General features: G+C 44.5%; 1 protein-coding gene across 1 annotated transcript in view; it reads left to right on the top strand.

Annotated features, from left to right (window-relative positions):
• Positions 1 to 2,601: 2,601 nt before the first annotated feature.
• Positions 2,602 to 20,329, top strand: part of MCF2L2 (MCF.2 cell line derived transforming sequence-like 2) — a 261,670-nt gene continuing 243,942 nt past the window's right edge. The window contains exon 1 of the mRNA XM_007971965.3: positions 2,602 to 3,126. Within this exon, the coding sequence (XP_007970156.3) occupies positions 3,051 to 3,126 (76 nt within the window). The 5' untranslated portion in view covers positions 2,602 to 3,050. The remainder of the gene's footprint in view (positions 3,127 to 20,329) is intronic.

The following is a 20,329-nucleotide window of genomic DNA, read 5'->3' on the forward strand; positions in this document are numbered from 1 at the left end:
CACCATGTTGGCCAGGCTGGTTTCGAACTCCTAATCTCAGGTAATCCACCCACCTTAGCCTCCCAAAGTGCTGGGATTACAGGTGTGAGACAACACAGCCGGCTGATCATTTCTTCTTAATTCCAGTTATAGGATTTCAGAGCTGGAAAATGGAACTTGGAGATCACAGAGCCACTTCCTTACTGCCCAGGGGAAGCAGTGAAGGCCCTGAGAGAGCAAGTGTCAGAGACAAGAGCAGAATTAGTTTCTGAGAATAGGCGCTGCCTGCTACATCTCACCATAACTGGAGCTCATTTATCTCCATGGAAACCTTTGAGGACTGTGAAAGTACCAAAGATATGGGCAGCACTCTGAGTGTGATTTATTTCCTTTCTATCTCTTTTCTTTTTGTTCTCATTCTTTTTTTTTTTTTTTTTTTTTTTTGAGACGGAGTCTCGCTCTGTCGCCCAGGCTGGAGTGCAGTGGCCGGATCTCAGCTCACTGCAAGCTCCGCCTCCCGGGACTACAGGCGCCTGCCACCTCGCCCGGCTAGTTTTTTGTATTTTTTAGTAGAGACGGGGTTTCACCGTGTTAGCCAGGATGGTCTCGATCTCCTGACCTCGTGATCCGCCCGTCTCGGCCTCCCAAAGTGCTGGGATTACAGGCTTGAGCCACCGCGCCCGGCCTTTGTTCTCATTCTTAATCATAAGCTTCTCCTCCCTCCTTTTCCTCTCCTCCATTCCTTCTCTTCTTCCTTTTCATGATTCTCACCCATAAGGACCCGGCCTAAGCTGGGAAGTTGAGGTTACTGGATCTTCAAAGTGGCTCTGACGCTCCCAGTCCAACATACCCTACATCATTGTGTTCTTTACAAAGCGTTGGTTTCTGCTGACCAAAACTCACAATTGGCTCTGACTGGGCACCAGGGTTCTGACTACTATCAGTAGGAAACATCTCATTTGGTTCCTTGAGAACACTTGTGACCCCTGAATAGCCAGAAACCACCGTGGAAACATAATTCAAAAGCTGCCTCCCCTCCTGTGGATCTGTAACTTTTTTTTTTTTTTTTTTTTGATGGAGTCTCATTCTGTTGCCCAGGCTGGAGTGCAATGGCACGGTCTTGGCTCACTGCAACCTCCACCTTCCAGGTTCAAGCAATTTTCCTGCCGCAGCCTCCCGAGTAGCTGGGATTGCAGGCGCGTGACACCATACCCAGCTAATTTTTGTATTTTCAGTAGAGACGAGGTTTCGCTATGTCGGCCAGGCTGGTCTTGAACGCCTGACCTTGTGATCTGCTTGCCTCGGCCTCCCAAAGTGCTGGGATTACAGGCGTGGGCCACTATGCCTGGACTTTTAACCCTTTTTTTAATCTCTTGCAAAAGGTGGTTGTGAAAATGGTTGCTCTGTGGCCGGGCATTATCACTCGAGCCCAGGAGTTTGAGACCAGCCTGGGCAACATGGTGAAACTCCATCTCTAAAAATGAAAAAAAAAAAAAAAAAGAAAAAGAAAATCCTTGCTCTGTTTTGCAGGCAGCGTGCAAAGTGCCAAACTTCACAGCGGGAAGAATCTCCTCTCTCCAAATCTCATGACATAGGTGAACTAACGTCGCTTCTCAGCTACAGCCCACAATTGTTGGAGAAAGCATTAAAAATACCCTCCGCCCCCTGGGATGGGATGGGGGACTAATCCTAGAATTTGGATCCAGGGTGTTTGAGGCTTGGCTTTTTACATATCGAAGAGGAAAGAGATGGCTGAGAACATCCGCATGGGTGGTCCCGCCACGCCACCGGCTGAGTATTCAGGGACTCCCGCTGTAGAAAGGATTGGGGGACAACCTGACCGAATTCGCATTTGCTCAGGTGTTTCCCATGGCGCTCTGCTGAATTGGGGTTAGTCTTTTGCTGCCAGTCAGAAAGTGTCTGGGCCCAACTAGGGAAACCACGGGATGATGGGCTGATGGGGAGGAGGACCGGCATGGAAGATGTGCCACAGCCTCTCCAGAACGTAGCACTGGCGCGCCTGACTGGTGACAGACGGAGCAGTGGCAAGGGCGCAGCTGCACCAAGGAAAAAGCCCACACAGGGGGTGAGCGCGCCCATGCGTGCCCACTCATGTTGGAGCGCAGCCCAGGCGCTGGGCTTCCAGTGCAGGTGTGGCCAGCGGAGGCCAAGAACTGCGTGGAACAACCTCAAGGGGGAAAACACACGCCAGCCGCCCCCCGGGTCAGAAGGTGGGGCAAGCAGCGGCGCCTCACCCAGCCTCCCGCTCCGGGTCCTGCCGGATGGCAGCATCTCTTCGGGTCAGCCCCCTTCTCTCCGCTGCTCCTCCGCAGACACCGCGCCGGGAAGAAGGAGGGGCGGAGACCAAGCCGGCGCGCGTCTGGTGATCCCGACCCTGGTGCGGCTGGAGCGCCTCAGTCGCTGTCTCCCTGCCCCACGGTTCCGAGTAGGGACCGTGAGTCGCCCCCACTCCAGGGGCTGGAGTGCGGGCTCCCAGCAGGGAAACTGGCGCAGCGTTCCCGATCCCCAAACAAGCGGCGCTTAGGCGCGTGCGCGCCTCCCGGAGAGCCCAGGGCGCCACCTGCGGGCGGGAAGAGGTGGGCTCCGGGGAGTGGGGCGTGGGGCGGGCGGCGCAGAGGAGCCGCAGCCACCTGCCGCCTCCCCTGCACCCGGCGAAGCATCCCTCACCTCACAGTCCCTGGGGGCGGCGCCGGAAATCCGGCGGCCTGGACCGCGATTCTGGAAGCCCCTGCCCTCGCCCAGCCGGAGGAGCCGGGACGCGGTTCCGGCGAGACTGGCAACTTGCTTCCTTTTGCAGAGCGGCCGCTCCCCTCTCGGTCCAGCTGCGACGCTGGGAAAGCGCCAGACTTGGTCTGTCACAGGAGCCCCCGCGAGGCGTGGCGAGGGAGAGCTGGAAGCGGCTGCGAGGGACTCTCGATCCTTGACTGGAGAGCCAGGAAGAGGGCGAGGGCAGAGCATCCTCGGGAGGAGATGCCTTTAAAAAATCATCCACAGCAGCGGTAGAAACAGTTTTGTTTGGCTTTATTTATACGGAGTGGTTTTTCAGTGAAATGCTGTCTTGCTTAAAAGAAGAGATGCCCCCCCAGGAGCTCACCCGGCGACTGGCCACAGTTATCACTCATGTCGGTAAACAAAGCTTTAATTTTTCCTGCGTTTTATTAATGGCGGGTGGGGATGGTCTCTGGGCTTAGTCTGACTCCCGGCCTCACCTGGGGCAGGGCGCTCCCTGGGGGCTTGCCCGGCGTCTGGGCCTCGCTGCTCTGGGTCCTGCCTGCGGTGCCCAGCCGGGGGCATCCCTGGGGCGCGCCGCTGGTGGGGGTCGGGGGGCCAAGGCTGGTGCCTTCACCAGGTGGTTGCCAAGTCCGTTGAGCTCCAAACCGAGGGCTGCTGCGCTGTTACCATCCGTTAGCTGCTTCTGATGGGAGTGGGGTGGGTGGTAAGTTATGTTCTTGTTCTGGGGGTAGTGAGGAAGGAGAGGGCATAAGAGGAACGAATGCCAGTATTTTTCAGCAGAAATGACTGCCACGCCACTGAAGGCTTGTTTATAAGAAAGTGCAGGGAGAGGCAGGTTAGATGGGAGCGCCCCTGCGCAGCCCGGCCCCTAGGCCTGTTACTGTGCTGCCTGGAGGCGTCAGCACACCCCTGATGATCCCCACGAGAAACCTCTGCAAGCCAAGGACACTGAGCAATATTAATCCTCTTCCCTGAGTTGAAAAGAGGAGCAAAACATTCAGTGCTTACTCCTGAAATAAGGTTCGTGATGGAACGTCAGGCCCCACAGACTAAGGGAAAGAGGACATTGAGACAGTTCCCAGTTTTATCTCAGCACTTTCTTCCCCTAGGTCTTCCCTGGACCTCCCTCAATAAAGACACACATTCAGGTTCAGAACCTTTGGATGTGGGCTACTGGAATTATCGGGATCATTTTCTGTTGCTGACTGCACTTGGAGGTCCTCCTATGAATGCAAATCAGCTTTTATTGATAAAGCCAGGAACTAATTGCCTTCGTTTTCTACACAGTTGTGAAAGCTGCTTTCTTGGTACTTGCATGTTAAATATTGCCTCAATTAGTCCAATGTGTTTGCTGTAATAATCACACACATCTCAAATGATACACTTGTGAGGACAGACTTTGTAAAGATGATTTATATGGGAAGGCCCAGTTTTCATAATTCAGGTTTAGAAAAGAGTTTCTGGTGCCAAATGTGGGCACTGAACTTTTAAGACAAGAGATCAGTAGGATCCTACCAGGTAAGATTGAATGTGAAATATTGCTGAAGGCAGTGTGAAATAAGAGGAAAAAGAACTTGTAATGAAACAGTATTTGGAATCTGAAATATGATGAAAGCTTAAATGATTGTGCTAAAACCCAGCGCAGGCATGAAGTTGTGGTATAGAGAAAGAGCAGTGGGCTGGGGGTATGACTGTCTGGATTTGAATCCTTCCCTGGACAAGTCATTTAACCTCAGGTTGAAAAACAGGAATTTTAATAATACTTTCCCACTCAGCTCAAAGGCTGTTTGTGAAGATAAGTAAGATAATGTGGGTAGAAATACTGTGTACACTGTGATTATACAGACATTCCAGTTATTGGACATATCCCTGGTCCCTCTGTCACGCCACTAGAGATCTTTGGTAGGTTACTGGGCCTGTCTCAGGGCGAAGCCTCCCACCTGTTAAACAAGAGGGTTGACCTGGTTGATTTTAACTGTCCCTTCTATTTCTCTGGAGCAGGCTGTTCTTGAAATCTGGCAGGCAGTATTCCTTGACTAACACTTAGCTGCCTGTGGCCCCCAGGCTATGGTATTTTCTTGCCTACCTTGCTCCCTCCCTCCTTCCATGGACAGCTCCGTACAAGATACACATAGGAATTTGTTATAGTTTCTGCTCTCAACTTCTAATGACCCTTGGCTTTTGTGTTTTTTGCAAGATTCTGTCTCCTCATGCTTAATCTAATAAAACCTGTGAAATGGGTGGGGTACTCATTACTACCCCTATCTTACAAATGAAGGAATTGACTCAGAGAGGATCATCTTTTTTTTTTTTTTTTTTTTTGAGATGGAGTTTCACTCTTGTTGCCCAGGCTGGAGTACAATGGCATGATATTGGCTCACCCCAACCTCTGCCTCCTGGGTTCAAGTGATTCTCCTACCTCAGCCTCCTGAGTAGCTGGGGTTACAGGCATGTGCTACCATGCCCAGCTAATTTTTTTGTATTTTTAGTAGAGATGGGGTTTCTCCATATTGGTCAGGTTTGGTCTCGAACTCCTGACTGCGGGTGATCCGCCCACCTCAGCCTCCCAAAGCGAGAGAGGATCATCTTTTAAGGTTTCAGGGGGAGTGAGTGGCAGACTCAGGGCCAGAAGGTTGCTCTTTATATCCCCTGTTGGGGGACCTCAAGGTGGAGGGGGGCGTTTCTCTAACCCTGCAACAGCCTCTGCCTTCACAGAGGGTCGCCTTGGGTAGCCAGTGGCGCTTCTCAAGGATGGATTGGCTCTATCCTTGCCTGTTCTTTTCAGGTATTTCCTTATCAAGTAGCTTCTGAGGAGGTGATCATGAGTTGGGGAAGGTTTGAGAGGTGCTTAGAGCAAGGCTTTGGGTTAGAACATTCTCCTGGTCCTATCCTAGCCACTTTTCAGGGTAGCCACACTGTCTTCCATATTCACTCAGCCTGCTCTGACCCTGAGTCAATTTCTCCTCCAGCAGGGGTTTCTGCTCTTTCTACGTCCCTTAGACTTGATAATTGAGTTATCCCTCCTCACCCACTCCCATATTTCCAGAAGTGTCTTGGCTGCTGTTGATTCAGTTTCTGAAATACCTCACAGCTTTTTTCCCTCATGTCCATCCCCACTGCTACCTGCCTCAATCCTACTTCAGGACTTCATTTCCTTCTACCTAGCCATTGTGCAAACCTCCTGTCTCTCTGTGTCTGCCTCTGATCTATGTTAGGAGTCAAACAAACACCACACTCTATATTACAAAGCTTTTAATAATGCCTGCACCGAGTCATTCTCTGCAGCCTAAGATACAAGCTCTTCACTGTTGGGCCTATAAAGTTCTAGCTTTGTTCCCTAATACTTGAGATTTCTACACCTGTGGTCAACTTGACTCATCAGTTCTTTGGCTCTGTCCCATTATGTTTTCCAGCCCTTTTCTCACCTCTAAGTATTTGCACTTTTACCCCCAACCTGGAATAAGTCTTTAGTATATTTCTCCTCACAGAAATAGTACACATCTTTGAAATCCAGTGCAATGCCATCTCCTTCATGGCGTCGTTTCTGATCTTGCTAGTGGGACATGATGACTCCTGACTCTGAATTCCAAAGTAAGCTTTGTTCTGCTCACATGATGCCTATCATACTCTCCCCTGTATTATGGTTACTGGGTTATTCGCATGCTTGTTTAACCCTCTCTGCTTCTAGACTCTTCATTACTTACGAAGAGTCTTATGTACCCCTAGATAGCCACTTAACACAGGGCCTCACGCTGAGGAGATGCAGAATAAATGTTTGCTGAACAGATGAATGAATGATTGTGTTTTGGAATGGAGCTGGAGTACTGAGTACCAGGCAGTTTTTACACTTTTAAGGACAGCTATAAAATATTTGAAGATAACTATTTTGTTTCCAAACCCCCATTTGAAAGGAAATGTGAAGCCCTTCGTGTGTTCCTCATGTGGTGTGCTTCACTCTAGGGGCCTCCTTCTTTGGATTTTGTCCATTTGTCAGGAACTCTTATAAAACATGTAGTTCACATGTGAACACATGTCTAGATGTGTTTTTATCCATGCAGGACACATGTAGGACCATCCTTTCCCCTTGATTCTGGACCGTAGAGTCACATTGGTTTACAGAATTCCAGTGTCAGAAAAGTGTTGGTTGATTTTCCCCATCCTGTCCCTTTCAGTTGTTGAAATATCTGCAACTTTTGCTGTACTGCTGTTTATATGTGGAGGTGCTGTCAAAGTAACGTGGACTATCTATGAATGCATCTGAAATTGCTCTAGGATTTTGATAGACAGGGCACATATGGCTCACACGGGGCCTTCCAATCACTGGAAACCCATAGTCATCAAGATGGGCCATGTCGCCAGGCGCGGTGGCTCACACCTGTAATCCCAGCACTTTGGAAGGCTGAGGCAGGCAGATCACCTGAGGTCGGGAGTTCAGGCTGACTAACATGGAGAAACCCTGTCTCTACTAAAAATACAAAATTAGCCAGGCATGGTGATGCATGCCTGTCATCCCAGCTACATGGGAGGCTGAAGCAGGAGAATCGCTTGAACCCGGGAGACGGAGGTTGCAGTGAGCCAAGATCGTGCCATTGCACTCCAGCCTAGGTGACAGAGCAAGATTCCGTCTCAAAATAAATAAATAAATAAATAAATTTAAAAAATGGTCCGTATCAGTAACCCCCCATAGAGGTTTTGCATTTCCATCCTGGCTCACTTTCCACCTTGCTACCTCATATTAGAAGTGATTATTTTATATTTTGATCTTATCATTGTTCTAAAATGACTTCATATGTTTGGCTAATCCAATTACCTGTGAAGCAGAAAAGAATATCTTTTGAAACATTCCTTATATAATTGGAGATCGGATTGGTGGCTCTTTTGGTGACAGAGGCTCTAGGATCTGTAACCCAGGTTGCTACTTCTGGGACACAGTCAGCATTGATAATATGCAGCCAGAAGAATACTAAACTGAGGAATTCAGCCCGTGGCTCATTATTAAACAATGTTGTTAGCAGCTGAAATGTCTAGGGTCCATGCCTCAGCTGTTAGTACTGAAAGCAGAGTCTAATTAGAGTAGGGTATCTGCTCCTCAGGTGGGAATGTGCCCAGTGGGGATGGCTGGACATGTTCCCCCATCTGGCTACACTTGGGCTATTTTTCGATTGGGCTCTGTAGACACTGTGCCTAGTGTTCACAGACTCTTCAAGGCCTACTAAAAATGTTTGAACCCTAAAAAAAATTGATCGACAAATTTAACAGTGCAAAATAAAATTTAAGACATGTTTAAATGTCTACAAAAGCTCTCTTGCCCTTAACATTTTGTTACATTTAAAAAGAAACAGTTGTGGAGTTGGAATTCCATTTCCAGAAATGCCAGTGCGAAGAGTCACAATTCCTCAGTGAAGCAACCGTACTTGGTGAAAATTATTTTAAAAGCCAACCTTCTAAAGCCTCTGGAAGTTGTTTGAAGGGCATGCAGCAAATGAAAAAAAATACATTTATTCAAGAAAATCTACTAAATCTTGGTAAGAATAGTGAATGTCTATGGTACCTGAGCATGACCTGCTCTCTTTTCATCCCTCCCAGCTCCTCTCTCCTCAGCTTTCAGTGAAGGGATATAGTCCCTTGCCAGGAGGGGCAGGTGTCCAGCATTTCTCTTCTCTAACTCCAAGTTACTGAGGCCAAGTTCCTGGAGAGCCTCCAGCTGACAGGTCAGGGTCTACTTCATTCCACCTAGCCCCCATTCATAGCACAGAAGCTTTATCCCAGGTGCAGAAGGCTGAGAATACGGAGACCTGGTTGCTTTTGCCCCAGCTCCCTCATAAAATGGAGGTTCAACATTGAGAGAGGCAAGCCAAGACCAGTCTACTACCCTGGCCGAGATTTTGCCTAGAAGTAGAGACAGTCTGGAAGAATAGAAGGTTTGAAGCTCTCCCCAAAATAATTGACTTTAGCTAAAACAGAGTATGGGAAAGCTCAAGTCTAAAGGCATTCTTGAATACAATGGAGATTTTGAGAGCAAGAAATTAAGAGGAGCCTGGTAGCTTTTTGAGAGCAACAAGCTAAACTATAGGCCAGTTTGTTTATCAGAGACTCTGAACCAGGGAAAGAGGCAGCTAAGAAGAACCTTACTAGAATTATAAGGAACCTAAAGATTGGCCTTAAAAAATATCTTTGCCTGAATTTAATTGAATAAGACTGGAGCAATTGTATGCCCCAGGGCATTGTTGAAAACCATAGAGCAAACAGTAGGTAGGTGGAGTTGAACAGCTGAGTATGATATCAACAAAGGCAGACAGCAGAGAGATCCGAAAGGGAGACAGGCAGTACAACTCTGTTAAACCCACACAGACGATGGGCATAACCAAAGCAACACTGTCTGAGGAGGGACATGAGTGTCTTTACACTTCAAGGGAAATATACTTCATTAAAACAGTCTAGCTATGTCACTAAACAAGCAAACAAACAAAAACAAGCCCCAGAGATGGGCAGAAGAGGAATTGGTATTCGTGGTTGCTATAGTATATTACCTCAAATGTCCAGTTTTGAATCAAAACTTATGAGAACTTCAAACAAACAGGAAAGTGTGACTCTTAAATAAACAAAACGCAGGCATCAGAAACTGCCTGTGAGAAAGCCCAGATGTCAGATTTAGCAAAAACTTCAATACAGCCACAATAAATATGTTCAAAGAGGTCAGGTGTGATGGCTTATACCTGCAATCCCAGACCCAGGCAGGAGGATCACTTGAGGCCAGGAGTTCAAGACCAACCAGAGCAACATAGTAAAACCTTGTCTCTATAAAAAACTAAAATAACTGAAATTAAAAATTTACTAGAGAATCTTAACAGTGGATTGGAACTGGAAGAACAAAGACTCAAGGAACTGAAGATAGACTGATAGAGATTATGCAATCTGAAGAAGAGAGAAAAATGAATAGTCTTAGAAAAATGTGAGACACTATTAAGTGCACCAATATACATGAAATGTAAAGAGAGGAGCTAGAGGAGGAGCAGAAAAAGTATCAGAAGAAATAATGATTTAAAAAATTCCCCAGATTGATGAAAAACCTTGTACATCAAAGAAGCTCAATGATGTTCAAGTAGGATGAAGGCAAAGAGATCCATACCCAAACACATTATTGTAAAAATGCTGAAAGTGAAGGATGAGACAATTTTGAAAGAAGAGAAAAATGACTTATCACATACAAAGAAACTTTAATAAGGATAACAACCAACTCTCATCAGAAACGATAGATGCCAGAAAGCAGTGGTATGACGTATTCAGAGTGCTAAAGAAAGTTGTCAACCAAGAATCTTGTATTCAGCAAAACTATCTGATATAGTTTGACTCTGTGTCTGTACCCAAATCTCACCTTGAATTGTAATCCCCACATGTTAAGGGAGGGACCTGTTTGGGGGGTGATTGGATAATAGGAGTGGTTTTCCCCAGGCTATTCTTTTGACAGTGAGGGAGCTCTCACAGGGTCTGATGGTTTTAAAAGTGGCAGTTTCCCCTGCATGAGCACTCACTCTCCTGCTGCCTTGTGAAGACGTGCCTTGCTTCCCCTTTGCCTTCTGTCATCATTATAAGTCTCCTGAGGCTTCCCCAGCCAGGTGGAACTGTGAGTCAGTTAAACTTCTTTCCTTTATAAATTACACCATCTTAGGTTGTATCTTTTTTCTTTTTTTGAGACGGAGTCTTGCTCTGTCGCCCAGGATCACTGCAACCTCCCCCTCCTGGGGTTCAAGTGATTCTTCTGCCTCAGCCTCCCAATTAGCTGGGATTACAGGTGCCCGCTACAACACCCAGCTAATTTTTGTATTTTAGTAGAGGCAGAGTTTCACCATATTGGTCAGGCTGGTCTTGAACTCCTGACCTTGTGGTCTTGGCCTCCCAGAGTGCTGGGATTACAGGCATGAGCCACTGCACCTGGCGAGGTTGTATCTTCATAGCAGTGTGAAAACAGACTAATACAGAGAATTGGTACTATGAGTGGGGGTGCTGTTGTAAAGATAACCTGAAAATGTGGAAGTGATATTGGAACTGGGTAACAGGCAGAGGTTGAAACAATTTGGAGGACTCCAAAGAAGAGAGGAAGATGTGGGAAAGTTTGGAACTTCCTAGAGACTTGTTGAATGGTTTTGACAAAATTGTTGATAATGATATGCACAATGAAGTCCAGGCTGAGGTGGTCTCAGATGGAGATGAGGAACTTTTTGGGAACTGGAGTAAAGGTCACTCATGCTATGCTTTAGCAAAGAAACTGGTGGCATTTTGCCCCTGCCCTAGAGATCTGTGGAACTTTGAAGTTGAGAGAGAGAATTTAGGGTATATGGCAGAAGAAATTTCTAAGCAGCAAAGCATTCTTTTTCTTTCTTTTTTTTTTCTTTTTTCTGAGACAGAGTCTCATTCTGTTGCGCAGGCTGGTATGCAGTGGCATGATCTCAGCTCACCGCAACCTCTGCCCACCAGGTTCAAGTGATTCTCATGTCTCAGCCTCCTGAGTAGCTGGGACTACAGGTGCATGCCACCATGGCTAGCTAATTTTTGTAATTTTAGTAGAGATGAGATTTCACCATGTTGGTCAGGCTGGTCCCAAACTTCTGACCTCAAATGATGCAGTCACCTTGGCCTCCCAAAGTGCTGGGATTATAGGTATGAATCACCATGCCCGGCCACAGTGAAGCATTCAAGGCTTATTCTGAAAGTGTTCAGTTATATGCTTTCACAAAGAGATGGCTTGAAATTGGAATTTATGTTGAAAAGGGAAGCAGAGCATAAAGGTTTGGAAATTTTGCAGCCTACCTGACCATGTGGTGGAAAAGAAAAACCCATTTTCTGGGGAGGAATTCAAGCTGGCTGCAGAGATTTGCATAATAATGAGGAGCTGAATGTTAATACCCAAGACAATGGGGAAAATGTCTCCAGGGCATGTCAGAGACCTTCATGGCAGCCCCACCCATCACAGTCCCAGAGGCCTAGGAGGAAAAGATGGTTGTATGTGCCAGGCCCAGGGGTCCAGTGCTCTGTGTAGCCTTGCGACATGGTGTCCTGCATCCCAGTCACTCCAGCTGCAGCTGTGGCTAAAAGGGGCCAAGGTACAGCTCAGGTCATTGCTTCAGAGGGCGCAAACCCCAGGCTTTGGCAGCTTCCGTGTGGTGTTGAGCCTGTAGGTGCACAGAACAAGAGGTGAAGTTTGGGAAACTTCCTGTATTTCAGAGGATATATGGAAATGCCTGGATGTCCAGGCAGTAGTCTGCTGCAGGGGCAGAGCCCTCATGGAGAACCTCTGCTAGGGCAGTGTGGAGGAAAAATAGAGTCCCCACTGGGGAACTACCTAGTGAAGCTGTGAGAAGAGGGCCATCATCCTCCAGACCCCAGAATGATAGATCCACTGACATCTTGCACTGTGTGCCCGGAAAAGCTGCCGGCACTCAACACAAGCCTGTGAAAGCAGCTGCGGTGGCTGTACCCTGCAGAGCCTCAGGGATAGAGATGCCCAAGGCCTTGGGAGCCCATCCCTCACATCAGTTTACCCTGGATGTGAGACATGAAGTCAAAGGAGATCATTTTGGAGCTTTAATATTTAGTGACTGTCCTACTGGATTTCAGACTTGCGTGAGGCCTGTAGCCCGTTTGTTTTCGCCAATGTCCCTAATTTAGAATGGGAACATTTACCCAATGTGTGCACCATCCTTTATCTTGGAAGTAACTAATTTGTTTTTGATTTTACAGGCTTATAGGCAGAAGGGACTTGCTTTGTCTCAGATAAGACTTTGGACTTGCACTTTTGAGTTAATGCTAAAATGAGTTAAGACTTTGGGGGACTGTTGGGAAGGCATGATTGGTTTTGAAATGTGAAAAGGACATGAGATTTGGGAGGAGCCAGGGGTGGAATAATATGGTTTGGCTCTGTGTCCCCATCCAAATTTCATCTTGAATTGGAATCCCCACATGTTGAGGGAAGGAACTGGTAGGAGGTGATTGGATCATGGGGTGGTTTTTCCATGCTGTTCTCATGATAGTGAGGGAGTTCTCACAAGATCTGACAGTTTTATTTATTAATTTAATTTTTTGAGATGGAGTCTCACTCTGTCACCCAGGCTGTAGTGGAGTGGCATGATCTTAGCTTACTGCAACCTCTGCCTCCTCTGCCTCCTGGGTCCAAGTGATTCTCCTGCCTCAGCCTCCCAAGTAGCTGGGACTATAGGTGTGCACCACCACACCCAGCAAATTTTTGTATTTTTAGTACAGACGGGGTTTTGCCATGCTGGCCAGGCTGGTCTCGAACTCCTGACCTCAGGTGATCTGCCCATCTCAGCCTCTCAGAGTGCTGAGATTACAGGCCTGGCCACAGGATTTGATGGTTTTAAAAGTGGCAGTTTCCACTGCACACTCTCTCTTTCCTGCTATCTTGTAAACATATGCTTTGCTTCCCTTTCACCTTCCACCATGATTGTGGGTTTGCTGAGGCCTGCCTAGCCACGTGGAACTGTGAGTAAATTTAACCTCTTTCCTTTATAAATTATCCAGTTTCAGGTAGTATCTTTATAGTAGTGTGAAAATGACTAATGCAGTCTCTTTAAGAAATGTAGGCAAAATAAAGACATTCCTGGATAAACAAAAACAGATAATTAATTGCTAACAGATCCACCTTTTAAGAAATACTAAAGGAAGTTATTCAGGCTGAAAGCCAGTGACCCCAGGTGATAATTCAAATCTATATGGAAAACAAAGCATCAGTAAAGGTAATTATGTGATTATGAAAGACACTGTAAATGCATATTTCTTCTTTGTTCTCGTAACTGATTTAAAAAGCAATTATGTTAAATAAAAGTACAGGTGGTCCCCAGCTTACAATGATTCAACTTACAAATTTTTGACTGTACAATGGGTTTATCAGGATGTAACCTCATCATAAGTTGAAGAGCTTCTTACAACTTATGATGGGGTTACAGTTTCTACTGAATGAATACAGCCATTCCTTGGTATCCAAGGGGGATTGGTTCCAGTACCCCCTAGTGCATACCAAAATCTTTGGATGCTCAAGTTCCTTTTATAAAATGATATAAATGGTTAACCTATGCACATCCTCTTGTATACTCTAAATGATCTCTAAATTACCTTTCTTTCTTTTTTTTTTTTTTTTTTTTTTTTTTTTGAGACGGAGTCTCGCTCTGTCGCCCGGGCTGGAGTGCAGTGGCCGGATCTCAGCTCACTGCAAGCTCCGCCTCCCGGGTTTACGCCATTCTCCTGCCTCAGCCTCCCGAGTAGCTGGGACTACAGGCGCCCGCCACCTCGCCCGGCTAGCTTTTTGTATTTTTTTAGTAGAGACGGGGTTTCACCGTGTTAGCCAGGATGGTCTCCATCTCCTGACCTCGTGATCCGCCCGCCTCGGCCTCCCAGAGTGCTGGGATTACAGGCTTGAGCCACCGCGCCCGGCCTTTTTTTTTTTTTTTTTTTTTTGAGATAGAGTCTCACTCTGTTGTCCGGCTGGAATGTAGTGATGTGGCGTGATCTTGGCTCGCTGCAACCTCTGACTCCCTGGTTCAAATGATTCTCCTGCCTCAGCCTCCTGAGTAGCTGGGATTACAGGCACGCACTACCACGCCCAGCTAAATTTTTTTTAAAATTTTTAGTAGAGATGGGGTTTCACCATGTTGGTCAGGATAGTCTCGATCTCCTGACCTCAAGGTCTGCCCCCCTCGGCCTCCCAAAGTGCTAGGATTACAGGTGTGACCCACCACTCCCAGCCTGATTTCTAAATTACTTCTAATACTTAATACAATATAAATGCAATGTAAATAGTTGCTGTACTTTATATTTAGAATTTGTATTTTTTTATTGTTGTATTTTTTTTTATTTCTTTGAATATTTTTGATCTTCAGTTGGTTGAATTCATGGATACAGAGCCCACAGATACAGAGGGCCAACTGTATTGCTTTTGCAGCATTATAAAGTTGAAAAATCATAAATCAAGCCATCATAAATTAGGGATTGTCTGCTGTGTTGCCAGCATTAAGTGCATTTTTGACTTACAATTATTTTGACCTATGATGGCTTTATCAAGACTTAACCCCATTGTAAGTTGAGGAGCATCTGCATATAATGTACTGTTGGGTCTATAATATTCAGTAACATAATATATTTAACAAGAGAACAGGGGAGGTGGGTAGGAGAAAAGCTGCATTTGGAATAAAGAAATGACTCCAGAGGGTAGCTCAAATCCATAGGAACAAATGAAGAGAACCAGGAATAGTAAATAAGGTTAATGTTACAAACTCTATAAATATACACTGTTCTCCTTTCTTGTCTCAGATTCTATAATAAACATAAAATTATATAACATAGTAATTATAACAATGTATTGTTGGATTTATAACATATGTAGATATACTATGTATAATAGCAAAGTGGGAAGAGGGATTAGCACTATATAGAAGTAACGTTTCTGTATTTCAGGTTTAATTAAGTTAGTATAAATCTGAAGTAGATTTTGATAAGATGTATATGATAAACTATAGAATAACCACTAATAAAATAACTTAAAATATATAATGAAAATATTATCAAAGGAATTAAAATGCTACACTATAAATTTTTATTTAATGCAAAAGAAAGCAGTAAGTGAAAAAAATTGAGATATAGAGAAAACAAAACTTAAAATGACAGACATGGATCCCACTATATCGATAATATTAAGTGCAAATGGATAAATGATCCAGTCAAAAGGCAGAAATTGTCAGGCTAGATTTGAAAAATAAGAGCCAACTATATGGTGTCTCCTGGAGACACACTTTATATTCAAAGATACAATTAGTATATTCAAAGATATATAAAAGTAAAAGGATGGGAAAAGATGTATGATACAAATTGTAACTATACATGATGATGTATGTTATAATGATGATAGTAATATCAGATAAAGTAGACTTAAAAAAAGTCACTAGAGATAAACAAGGATATTTTATAGTGACAAAAGGGTTAATCTATCAGCAAGATATAATAATTACAAACACCTAAAAACAGAGCTCCAAAACACATGAAGCAAACACTGACAGAATTGAAAGGAGACATAGAAAATTCAACTATTGGCCGACTGCGGTGGCTGACACCTATAATCCCAGCACTTTGGGAGGCCTAGGTGGGTGGATCACTTGAGGTCGGGAGTTTGAGACCAGCCTGGCCAACATGGTGAAACCCTGTCTCTACTAAAAATACAAAAATTAGTCGGGTGTGGTGGTGGGCACCTGTAGTCCCAGCTACACGGGAGGCTGAGGCAGGAGAATCGGTTGAACCCGGGAGGCAAAGGTCGCAATGAGCAGAGACTGCACCACGGCACTCCAGCCTGGGCAACAGAATGAGACTCCGTCTCAACAACAACAAAAAATTCAATTCAACTATTAAATATAATAGTTGGAAACTTCAGTATGTCACTTTCAGTAATGTGTAGAACCAACAGGCAGAAGATCAACAAGGAAATGGAAAACCTACACAACACTATAAATCAACCAGGCCCAACACAGAATAACTCCATTCAGCAACAGCAGAATATACATTTGGAACATTCTCAAGTGTTCCAAGGAACATGGAACATTCTCCAGGACAGACCATATTCTAGACTCTAAAACAGCCTCAATAAATGTAAAATGATTGAAATTATACAAAGTATGTTCTTCCATCAATATGGAATGAAATTAGAAATCAACAACAGAAGGAAATGTGAAAAATTCACAAAAATGTGAAAGTTAAGTAGCATGCATATAAAGAGCAATGAGTCAAACAAGAACTCACAAGGGAAATACTTTAAGATGAGTGAGAATCAAGACACTACATACTCAAACTTAGAGGTTGCAATGGGAGCAGTGCTGAGAGGGAAATTTATAGCTGCAAATGCTTACATTTAAAAAGAAGAAAGATCTTAAATCAATAACCCAATCTTCCACATTTAAGACACTAGCCAGGCGCGGTGGCTCACGCCTGTAATCCCAGCACTTTGGGAGGCCAAGGTGGGCAGATCACAAGGTGAGGAGATCGAGACCATCCTGGCTAACATGGTGAAACCCTGTCTCTACTAAAAAATACAAAAAATTAGCCAGGTGTGGTGGCGAGCGCCTGAAGTCCCAGCTACTTGGGAGGCTGAGGCAGGAGAATGGTGTGAACCCTGGAAGCGGAGCTTGCAGTGAGCTGAGATTGTGCCACTGCACTCCAGCCTGGGTAACAGTGAGACTCTATCTCAAAAAAAAAAAAAAAAAAAAGACACTAGGAAAAGAAGAGCAACCTAAATATAAAGTAGGAGGAAGAAAATAGTGAAGATTAGAGGAAATTAATGAAATGTAGAATAGAAAAGCAATACAGAAAATCAACAAAATCAGAAATTGATTAATTGAAAAATAAACAGAATTGATAAACCTTTAGCTATAGAGTAACAAGAGAAAAAAGAGAAGACTTAAATGACTTGAATGAAAGAGGGGCATTTCTATCATCCTTACATAAGTAAAAAGACTTGTAAAGGAATAATGTGGATAACTATATGCCGACAAATAAGATAACCTAGATGAAATGGACAAATTCCTAAAACTATACAAACTACCAAAAATGACTCAAGAAATAGAAAATCTGAAGAGACCTATAAGAAGTAATTTTTTAAAAAAAACTTTAAAACTAGTAATTTTTTGAAAACTTATCCACCCACACAAAAAAGTTCAGAACCAGATGGCTTCACTGGTGAATTCTACCAGCCATTTAAAAAAGAATTAGTACCAATTGTTCACAAACTCTTCCAAAAAATAGAAGAAGTGAGAATACTCCACAACTCATTTTATGAGGTCAGTATCACCTTAATACCAAAACTAGAGAAAAATGCAACAGAAAAGCAAACTATGGGCTAAATCTCTTATGAATATACAGTTGACCCTTGAACAACTTAGGTTTGAAGTGTACAGGTCCACTTATCCGTGGGTTTTCTTTCTCCTCTGCCACCAAGAGATAGCAAGACCAACCCTCCTCTTCTTCCTCCTCCTCAGCCCACTTAAGGTGAAGACAAGGAGGATAAAGACCTTTATGGCGATTCACTTACACTTAATGAATAGTAAATATATTTGTAAGGGATAATTGGAAGGACAGCCGAGGAAGGAATGAGGCCAATAGACCCAAGTTCAGGCAAGCTGATTTATTGTCAGTCCTGCCGGGCTACCTCCTGACAAAAGCAGAGGAGGCAGCCCCACTTACAGACTACAGCAGGGCTTTGCAGGGCGAGGAACTGGGCCAGGGTAGGGGAGCTGAGTCGGGGGTGCAGGCGTCTTGACCGCATCCTGGAGATGTTTTTGCCAGCTTTGTTTTGCGAGGTGAGCAGACATGTTAACTGCATCCTGTAACTGCCTGGACAGTTACTGGAGGGGTCAGTGACGTGGGGGGTTTTGTCTTTAGCCCTGAGGGAGCTATGCGGAGGTCACAAAGGACTGCATCGTAAGACCCATGGGAAGGGAGGGGAATAGCCTGGTTGGGGTGACCCTAACAATGTTTTCCCTTATGATTTTCTTAAAACATTTTCTTTTCTCTAGGTTTATTATAAGAATACAGTTTATAATACATATAACATACAAAATTTGTGTTAACCAACTGTTAATGTTATTGGTAAGGCTTCCAGTCAACAGTAGGCATTAGTAGTTAAGTTTTGGGGGAGCCAAAAGTTATACAGGTATTTTCAACTTTGAGGGAGTTTGTCACCCCAGCTCCCACATTGTTCAAAGGTCAACTATAGACACAAAAAGCCTCAATAAAGTTCTGGCACCAAATCCAGCAACATACAAAAAAGATTATACACCATGATCAAGTGGGATTTTTCCTAGGAATTTAAGGTTGGTTTAACATCCAAAAATCAATCAATATAATACATATATCAATAGAATAAAGGGGAAAACCCACATAAGCATCTCAGTAGAGGCCGAAAGGTCATTTGACAAGATTCAACACCCTATCTTGATAAAAAGCAAACAAACACTTCTAGGAGTAGAAGGAAGTTTCCTCAACCTGATAAAGGGTGTTTATGAAAAGCCCACAGTTAACATCATAGTTAGTGTTGAATGACTGAATGCTTTCCCCCAAAGATCAGGAACAAGACAAGGATGTCCATCCTCACCACTTCTATTTAACATTGTACTGGATGTTCTAGCCAGAGCAGTCAGGCAAAAAAAAAAAAAAAAAAAAAAAAAAAAAGAAGAAGAAAGAAAAGACATACAGATTGGAAAGGGAGTAAAACTATCTGTATTTGCAGATGACATGATCGACATGATCTTGTATATAGAAAATCCTAAGGAATCCACTAAAAATACTATTAGAGAAAGCCAGGCATGGTGGCTCACACCTGTAATCCCAGCACTTTGGGAGGCCGAGGTGGGTAGATCACTTGAGGTTAGGAGCTGGAGACCAGGCTGGCCAACACGGTGAAACCCCGCCTCTACTAAAAATACAAAAATCAGCTGGACTTGGTGGCTGATGGTTGCCTGTAATCCCGGCTACTTAGGAGGCTGAGGCAGGAGAATTGCTTTAACCTGGGAGGTGGAGGTTGCAGTGAGCGGAGATGGCACCACTGCACTCCAGCCTGGATGACAGAGGGAGACTTCGTCTCAAACAACAACAACAACAACAACCACCACCACCACCACCACCACCACCACCAAACAAACACAATTAGAGAAGAGCCTGCAAGTAGCTGTGAATTCCCTTTGCAGTGACTCCTAGGGGCTCAGTATGCTCCCATTAGTCTAGTCTCACTCAGTCTTATACAATTAATTTAAAACTTTTAGGGGATTGCTTCTTATTTGCTTATATGCATTTAAGAAAAGTTATGATTTTGTAGTTTATCTGGGTTTTTTTTTTTGTCGTTGTCGTTAGGGTAGTGTTGAGCCTCCTTCTAGCATTCTGGCTTCTAGTGGAAGCAGAACATCTCCTTGGCTTTTTAACCTTCTGTGCATTTCACAGAGAAAACATAATTCATGTACACAGCCTTCCTTCATCATGGCATTTTCCAGCATGTTACAGTGTTTGCCATACTACAACATTTGCAAGCTATACCAAAAAACTGGGTCTCAAAGTTTTTCTCTGTGTTTAGCCAGATGTCAAGGATCTTGAATGTTAAAACAACTGTAGTTCATTTTCAAGGATGCTGAGCTTGATGAAAATACTTCCTATCATTTGTTGTCCAGGAACCAACTAAGGCAAGGACCTCTGATGTCAGGGAGTCTGGGTAGCTGGCCTCTTATCAGGGCTTCCTGTACTTCTCAGCTATGGCCACAGGCCATCCTTTGTGTTCCAAAAGCTCATGTGTGTTCCTTATTAAAAAAAAAAAAAGCTTCAAGTAGCCTAACATTTCTGCAAAAAATTACACTTAATTAACATAGCTAATTTAAAAATCTTTGCCAGATACTTGAAATCACTGAGGATCAAAATGGAAATGGTCCTGCTTGTTTTGGAATTTTTCTTTGAAGGGTGAGGCTATTATCACATTGGCTTCCCTTTGGGTGTTAGTGAATATGACCCAGCCAGAGGGCCTCTGAGCCCAAATCTGGCACCATGGGCCAGCTCTTCCCAA

This window comes from Chlorocebus sabaeus, chromosome 15 (genome assembly GCF_047675955.1).
Source record: "Chlorocebus sabaeus isolate Y175 chromosome 15, mChlSab1.0.hap1, whole genome shotgun sequence".
Taxonomy (NCBI): Eukaryota; Metazoa; Chordata; class Mammalia; order Primates; family Cercopithecidae; genus Chlorocebus; species Chlorocebus sabaeus.